At 35.3% G+C, this 9,358-nt stretch overlaps 1 protein-coding gene across 1 annotated transcript in view; it reads right to left on the reverse strand.

Annotated features, from left to right (window-relative positions):
* Nucleotides 1-7,763, reverse strand: part of LOC120536608 (inner centromere protein A-like) — a 48,477-nt gene extending 40,714 nt beyond the window's left edge. Inside the window, exon 1 of the mRNA XM_039765052.1 lies at nt 7,624-7,763. Within this exon, the coding sequence (XP_039620986.1) occupies nt 7,624-7,763 (140 nt within the window). The remainder of the gene's footprint in view (nt 1-7,623) is intronic.
* Between the last annotated feature and the right edge of the window lie 1,595 nt (nt 7,764-9,358).

Below are 9,358 nucleotides of genomic sequence, written 5' to 3' on the forward strand. Positions count from 1 at the left end.
TTTCCTCCAGGTACTCCACTTTCCTCCCACAGTCCAAAGACATGCAGGTTAGGTGCATTGGTGATTCTAAAGTGTACTTGGTGTGTGTGTGCCCTGCCCGGGGTTTGTTTCCTGCCTTGCGCCCTGTGTTGGCTGGGATTGGCTCCAGCAGACCCCGTGACCCTGTAGTTGGGATATAGCGGGTTGGATAATGGATGGATGGATAATTTTAATTATTAAAAACTAGCAATACAAAACTAATTTGTTTCAGCAGCTATAAGCAAGCCTGCGTAGCTAAGGGTAAATTTGGTTAGATAGGGAACATTGTACTCTGATAAATGAGGTTCTCATTTACTCAAGACACTTGCCCACAATTTTCAGAATGGTAAAGTATGCAGATATTTTTAATATAATAGGAAGCACAATAACTGCCTTTTTCAAAATTAAATATGTGAGAATACTTAATACTTCAAGGTTGCCATATGGTTAAATTGTACCTCGGTTTCAAATTAACTAAAATAATTTGTTAGCTAGGGAGCAGAATGTTAAGTCCAGATTCCTCACAGATGGAGCATCCTGGGTTCAATCCAAATGAATAACCACCAGGCATAGGAAGTTTGCATGTTCTGCAAGGATTTTCTTATGACATTGCAAAAGATATCTGTGCTAGGTTAACTGGCAACTTCAAACTGGCCTTGTATGGATGTGTGCATGAGTGGGCTCTGCTGTATGATTGTCACCCCATTCAGGACTATTTACTAACTTGTGACAAGTGTTGACAGCATAGCCTCTGCTTTATGCCAAAACTGGATTGGATTAGTTTTACTTGTAAGCCACTATTTTCCCACAAGTAATGGTTATCTTTATAGTGAAAAATAATAAAAGCAGCTTATGATTTGAATGAAAGTAAAACCAGTACAGTGTTGACTACATATCTGCTAGGACTGATATTAACAGAGGAGAGAAATTTTTCAAGGGATTGACCAAAAGTTGGTTATTAAAAAAGGCTATGACAAAAATGAACTACAAAAAATAAGGGACTAATTTCCAGGATTTTTTATTCGAAGATCACCCTAATGTTTGGAGCAGTGGGAATGATGTAGAAAGAAGGCTTATAAGAGTTTATATGAGGATGATGCACAACATTTTTAAGAAAGAGCAGAACATTTAAAAAGCTTACTTTTAACATAGAAAGGGAATAAGGTATCTTTGCAAAATAACCAATTACATGCAAAATATACCTTATTTGGAAATACTTTTCTATTTAGGTAAGAACTGCTAGAATATTTTAAGTGAAAAATGTCCAAGATTTGTGGTATCTTAAATCTAGTTTTAAGAATGCTTCTGTATAAGGTACTGCTTAGTAATAAAAAAATGGTTTAAACCAAGTTCATAAGCAGAACTGCTACCGCACAGCACATATGCAGTTTATGATTGCACAGTTGTACTCTCTATCAGTTCCTGCTTGTAAGTTATAGAAGCCCACCTTGCTATAGTCTCCCATTTTTAATGGTGGTCTAAGACAGGATATTATTTGTGAGCCAGATAAATGACAAAGTTATCCTTGGGGCAGAATTACACCTACATATCCACCTTAACATAATAAGTCTCTGTATTTATGTTTGTAAATACGGAATATGAAACACAAAACCTGTATTTAATAGTGTAGACCTAATTGGTAGTAAGATCAAATTTGTGCATATTGTGATAATGTATATTATAGATATATATTATAGTGATAATGATATTTTGATGGCCAATGATACGGACTCAGAACCTAACAAACAGACAATCAAGTTGAGACTGTATATGGTTTTCATCTTCTAACAAAGTACAATATATATTTTTAAAGTCTGAGTAAAAGACCATTGACCAGTCAGTGGTTGGTGACAATGGAGAAATGTAACAATCAACCTATAAAAGATGCAAGCAGACCTACAGGCACAGAACAGATGACACAGAAAGTCTTTGCTACTATGAACTAGTTTGTTTTTGTAATTTGGAGACTACAAAAGAAATTTGACTCCTAAATGTTTAATTTTGTGACCCATTTGCTCTCAATTATTTTTTTAGTATGGTATTTATGGTATTGACTGCATTTTTTCCTTTTAAGAAATATGACACACATCCTTTAGGACTTTAGAGGATGCAAAACAGTTAATGCATACATTTGTCTTTAGTTGTTTATATTACTGCAATGCACTCCTAACAGTTCTGCTATAAAAAATATTTAAATAGATTACGGTTGGCTTAGAATGCAGCAGCAAGAATCTTAGCTAACAAGAACAAATCTGATGAACTTGCACCAGTATTAGAATTTGTCTTTCAGAATTTATTTTAAAATACTGCTAATTATTTAAAAGGCTTTATATATCTACTTCAAGAGCAAAACATAAAAGTGGTGAGACTGTTTTTAAAGTATTTCGTATTTTTGGAGCATTCCCTGCGTGGAGTTTACATGTTCTCCCCGCGTCTGCGTGGGTTTCATCCTGGTGTTCCCGTTTTCTCCCACAGTCCAAAGGCATGCAGGTTAGGTGCATTGGCGACTCTAAATTGTCCCTAGTGTCTGCTTGGTGTGTGGGTGTGTGTGTGCCCTGCGGTGGGCTGGCACCCTGCCCGGGGTTTGTTTCATACCTTGCGCCCTGTGTTGGCTGGGATTGGCTCCAGCAGACACCCGTGACCCTGTGGTTAGGATATAGTGGGTTGAATAATGGATGGATGGATCTTAGATATATGAAAGAATACCCAGCAGGGCCTGGACTGGTTTTTAGTCATGGGACCCCAAAAGGTTTGTTTCTCCACTGATTTTTGTTTTCTTTCCCTATAGACCATCTGACCCTTAGTGCAATTGTTTATTCTTTAATGGTTTTTCTTGGGTTCCACCTATGACCATTTGTAAAGCACCTTGAAGTATACCCTTTATTGGAAGGCACTGTATAAATAAATGATGCCTTTTGGTCTACCCTGCAAGTGCCCAAAGCTTTGAAATTTGGATTCTCCAAATACACACAAAATTATATGATTAAAGAAAAATGCCACTTTATACAACAGTAAAAAGTGTGCACAGTGCAAAAGATTTGTTGAATCAGAGTCAAAGAATTTCCATACAATAAACAGACACAGGTAGCACATGGACATAATGTTGTGCATTTTTTCTCTTTTTAAATAGGTACAATGTTTAAATATCTGCAAAAAATTGCTACATTTTACAAACATTTAAAAAGTAATGCTGTTATACTTTATAACAAATGACCAACTTATAAAATAAAGTATTACTACTACTATAAATAAAAATTGTCTGCTTTCACCTTCTTCTTCTTGGAATCTGATTTTCATCTCTTCCAAAGAAAGATCTCTTCTTTTTTTCTCTTTTTTTCTGTGTTGGTGTCTTAGGCATCAGTTCTGGCTCTTTACTGAAATTACTGATAAGAAAAGCATCAGATTATGGAATTGCCAAATATTCCAACTACAACATTATGTATTAAAATTAACCACTGACAATTTACTGGTCACGAGTTGCATATCACAAAGCACACATTTCATTGTGCAATGTGACATTTCATATAGGTATAAAGCACTTACTGTCCTTATCGCTCACAAGAAAAAAATCAATGTCAAGATTTTTTTTACAAACCCTGAAAAAAATAAATCTTTAAATGAATGTTTGAATGAATGTACCATTACATAAAGGATGCATACTTAAGATTAGAGGAAAGATAATCATCAAGGCTGTTGTTGGTCTCCCAGAAACTTAAATAGCAGTTTACTTATTTCTGTTTATGGTATATAATCAAAGATAATAAAAAAGCGGTCGGGATTGTCCTTCTGTCCCGTGAGTGCTACGCAGGCGCGGAGTTTCACACGCCCGTCCATTTTGCAATGCACGAAGGGATTTGTAGTTTAGTTTTTCCAGGTAAAAGATGATTTTCTACTCCAGACTGTGCGATATCTTCTTCTTCTTTCTTACTATATAAAAGCGGTCGGGATTGTCCTTCCGTCCCGTGAGTGGAAAGCGTAGCGGTATTCCGCTTATCACAGACTTACTACTTGCAGCTTGCGGTACGAAGCGACATGATGTGAGCAGGTGCAAATTAAGCACCTATGAATGCGATTCTCACAAGACACAGGGCAGCTGCAAAGACAAGCCGTGAAAGGAGCAGTGGCAGATGTCTCAGTTTGTTATATAAAAACAAGAATGCATTCTAGCATAATAAGGGAAAGTAACTGCCTTGTTTGTTACCGTACAATGTCATTACTACAGTAACGAACATATAAAGAATCATTATTAGCGAACTGAGTAACTACACATTTAATGTCAAACCTTTCTTATATGGTCATACTTAGTCATCTAACCCCACCTACATCTGATCCCAGCACATTCAGCAGCTCATAAATGAACCAGTTGAAGTTAAACTGAGAAGCAAATTTTCCAATGTATTCAGTGAAAGATTTCAAAATTTTAAAAATGTGTACAGTGTGCTGTAAGAAATATCTCAAAGAAAATTTAACTCTGTACACAAATTTCCTTGAAGAACAGGTGTGCCAAATTTCAGCACAAAAAAATGCCCCACATTGACTGGGGGCCCAAGTTATTTCTTACAGACAGTGATGGAGTATTGAAGGAGACTTTCTTTTTTTTTTTTAAGTTTTACTGTTTTACTATGGGAACATATTTGCACAACTCAAAATTACAAAAGCATTATATTTTTTTTTCTCAAAGATGTTGCCTGCTGGGGGCAGTAACATTGTACATGTGCATACTCTGGTTGTGTGGTGACTTGTGAAGAAGAAGTTAATTATATAAATAGTGTGCAATCAAGTGAGAAGAAGTAAAGAAAAGTTATAAGTATGCATGTGTAGAGGGATGAATTTAATCTGCCCAGTTTAGGGGCACAGGGAGCTAGTGGTTACACAGAGTATAAGGCAAAAAGCAAATTCAGTGGATGGTATGCCGATCTTTTGTAGAGCACAAAAGCACAGATAGTTAAAAGAGTGTGATGCATACAATATAATGAAGGAAACCTATTAATAAACTGTCAATTTAGTTTTAATCTAGTTATTTGATAATCATATGTTGGAACAGTGTGACCTGGTGGCATAGCAGCCAGTGCTCAATCATACCTCAGATCTTCAAGGACTCACATTGCCGACAGAAAAAGAGGGATGGGTGTTATATGCTTCACGGTGCATTAAGGACTCAACATATTTTATTAACTGAGAAGAAGCAGACCAGTACAGTCAAGCTCCAATGCAGATTATTTTATGTTCTACTAAGAACCGACATCCTAAGGAACAATTGAGGCTTAAAATAAGAAGCACTAAAAGCTACATAATAAAATGAATATAACTGAATCCAGCTTTATGTTATCATTATGATCTGAATGAGAGTAGTAGTGAATGAAGATTCACAGATCTACTTAAGATTTTATACAAATACTAGCCAGTGAAATGTGCAGTTTTTCAAACAAAACAAGAAAAAGTAACACAATTATGGTATGTTTTACAGCTACTTATTATAAAATACATGTAGTTATATTTTGTAAGTAATGTGTAGTATAATTGCATTACCCTAACAACACTGTTTGTGAATAGACATGACTATTACAGCAGGTGCTTTTTTCATTGTACCTAAAAACAGTTACAGTAATAGTGTCCTTTGTTAATGTGTATGATGAGCAGGCAGACACTATAAACTATTAGCAGTAAATCTACTAAAACTACCACATGGTACAACTTTGGTTCATTAATTTACAAGAGTTACAGCAATAAATGAAAACTGACTTGATGATTTATGCTTGGCTTTAGTACCTAGGATATTTTAGATATTTTTTGGCAAACATTTGCTTGATTTAATCTTCTTAATCCTACTCTAACTTTAATGTTGCAGAGCAGCATGAACTTTCCTGTCAGCACTAGCACAAGGCCCAAACCAACCCTGGACCAGGGCATCAATTAACTGTAAGGTACATTAATGCACACACCCACATACTGTAAAAATAACATAATCCTGCTACAATTTAAAAATCTGTGTGTATGTTGGGTAGCCCATTTGCATTTTTCTCTAGTCATGCTACTAGATGAATGGATTGCTTGAGTTTTGGAACTTCAAAGACGTTGCTTCTTGAAACCTCCCTCTCTCATTTTTAAGAACATGTTGCTTCTTGAGATCGAGCCATTCTTCGCAGTATGTGGTAGACGGTAAAAAACAATTCTTTATGGTGAGCACAACCATAACAGGACAGATTCTTTCAATCAATTACTAAAAAAAGACTGGGGCTTGTTCAAATAAAAATACAGTGTACAGTGTAATGCATTTTTGATTATGTTTTATATTCACACACAATCTGTCAATTTGTCAGAATAAATGCACCAAAAATGACAGGCAGACACATGCTGAATAACATGACAACCACATAAACCTATTCATATCTCTGCATATGCATCAATTTAAATGTGTAAATCTAAACTTGCATTTCAGAGGAGTAGTAATTTACTTACACTTAATACAAATTTAAGAAGAAAAAGAGAGAAGACCTTAGAAATACTAGATCACCTGGTTTTACAAATAGTGCTAAAAGTAAAAAGGTGTCTATATTCAAACTAAGCATTAAACATATTACTATAACTGCGTCCCCCACCCCCTGAAGACACACCGTATGAGGTCTATCTCTTATACTGTATGCAAGATGTTGTAAATTTAGACACCTATGTGTTTAATCCATTTAGATTATTGTATCTTGTATACTGTATCATTGTATTATATCAGGATTAAAAAAAAATCAGCACCAAGAGTCTTAAAGAATCTGAGCATTTCTCACTACTCTTAATACCATTACACTGGCTGCCTGTGTCGTTCAGAATTTATTTTTAAATGCTCTTAATTGCATACATGACACTGAAAATCTAGCACTTTCTTATTCTGGAGCATTTATCCCTTTACATTATAATTTTTAATCATAGATCATCTCAGCATTGCTCAAAATTTCAAAAATTAAGCATACAAAAAGGGGATGAGAGGCGGTTTGGTTTTATGTACCAAGTCTGGAATACTTTAGTATTTGAGATACTCCAAGACAGCATAGTTGAACACTTCAAAACTATAAAGCCACCTGTTTAATTATTTTTTTTCTTCCTCTCATTAGACATTACTACCATTACACGAATTCCCACATACTGGGAGAGGTATTGATTTGCTCCAATGATAAAATGCTATTTTATTTTGCTATTTATAGATGGGCCGTGTGAATGGGTGAATGACTGTTGTGTTGTGAAGCGCCTAGGGGGGTTCTTGAACTCTAGTAGGCGCTATATCAAATACAGGCCATTTACCAACACTAATAATTAGTTTTGTAAGTTTAGTTTAACTTCTTGTTTGTCCTCTACTTTTTTGCAGCTCTGCTTGGTTATTGGTATTGTAAAGCACTATAAGCTAGTTTCATCTATGACAGTGTACTATATACATAAAATTTATACCAGTACAACAACATTTAGCACTAGCCCAATTTTCCATTTAATAATACATAAGGGCTCACTCCTAGTATACCAATGTAATAACTTACAACTTTTCCTGTAACCCCAAAAAGTTAGTGAAAATAGACTAATGTACAGCCCAATGCATTAAATGTTATCAAGATGTGTACATACCTACAAAACATCTTTGCGGCTTCTTCCAGGATTTCTTGTAACCAGACCATGTGATTATTTTCCACTTCATCAACAAACCCTTGCAATTTCTTTTCGAATATCTTCTTTAAAGAAGCATTGCTTCCTGATAACTCCTCCATGGCTCACTCTGTAGTAAATTAAGTAATTCAGATGTTAAAACAGAAAAAAACTTGTGCTAGTGTAAAACTGCACACACACATATAAACAAAACAAACACTGAACAAGACTATGAACATTTGAACTCACAGCCTTACATGCATTTAACACAAATAACTGAAGTTATTGGTTTCTCTCCTGTTAAAGAATGAAGTATTTAGGGGGAACAAAGTGAAAATAAAGAGATAAAAACCTGTCACAAACAACTGGACAAAGCAAGTGCTTTAATGATGAAGGTCTATAGCACCAACTGTGCCGTGTCACTTTTCATAGTTGTTAACACATTGGCTAAAAAAAAAACACACCACACAGATACTTCAACTGAAAATGGCAAGTTACAGAGAAAAAGTGAATGCCAATGCAGCCACAGGATGTATTTAGGTTAAATGCATGTTAGAGCTGTGTGCGTGACTCTTAATCCATCTACAGCTGCTAATCTAATCCCATTCAATAGTGTTTTCTAATTAACTCAGTGCAGTCCTCTCCCAAATAAATAACTGAAAATCCTTTCCAATGATTTTTAAGGAAAACAAATCTGCCTTATATGACCCTTATGTTCAACTCGGTTCTCTATTTTTTCTGGCCTAATATTAGGAGAAAGCACATCTTGCATCCCTCTGACACAAAACTTAGTCTGGGCATGAGGGTTTTTATACACAGTTCAGATGGCTTTAGATTCACATAGAGAGAAGATGAACTAATTGAATCTTGCCAAAAAAAAAACTCACACACAAAAAAACAGTCCTAAACTAAGCGGTATTAAATGCCCTTTGCACATCTGCCTGATCCAGTTTCTCAATATGCTTTGACTACCAAGGTGCTCAGAATTGAACTTCCTTTTAATTGTATTCAAAGCATTATTATGTATTACTAGAAAATGTTACACCCTTGGCAACTTGTCATCCCACATTATTTAGTGTTCACAGCAAATTATTTCCCAAAGGAATCAAACTTTACAGAATAAGCAACTTTCATGTTGATTTTCATGGGTTTCCAGTCCTGATGCACACCTCTGATAAACATATTCTTTCAACAGATACCCAGGAGTCATAATATACAATACTATAAACCAATATCAAGCAATCAATAATAATATGTCTCAGGTCACATCCACACTAATGTGAAACACACAATCAAGATTTTGGCATGGATGGTCATAAACGCGGTTTTCCAACAACGATACTCTAATTAAGCTCCGATTGATTCACGATAATTTCGGGCCCTTCCCAGACAGAATTCTGCTCACTAACAATGGCTCATCCCCTGACTGGTCACCCATCAAAGAATAAAAAGTTATTCCAACATAACGGGCATAAAAGAGATACTTTTCATAGTGCTTGTTTTGCTGCTTACCTGTATGCATCTAAATTTTGTTTTGTAAAGTTTGAATGCTTTTCAAATGTATAAAAGGCAAATGACTTACTAGTCACTACAGTTTTGCAACAAATCCCATAGCCATCAGTATTTCTGTTATAGTGAAAAATCAGAGCCCCGTGAAAAATCAGATTGTAAATAACTCAGTTGATATTAACATTTGTTACTTTAAACTTCATCTGTT

The sequence above is a fragment of the Polypterus senegalus genome, chromosome 1 (assembly GCF_016835505.1).
Source record: "Polypterus senegalus isolate Bchr_013 chromosome 1, ASM1683550v1, whole genome shotgun sequence".
In the NCBI taxonomy this organism is placed as follows: domain Eukaryota; kingdom Metazoa; phylum Chordata; class Cladistia; order Polypteriformes; family Polypteridae; genus Polypterus; species Polypterus senegalus.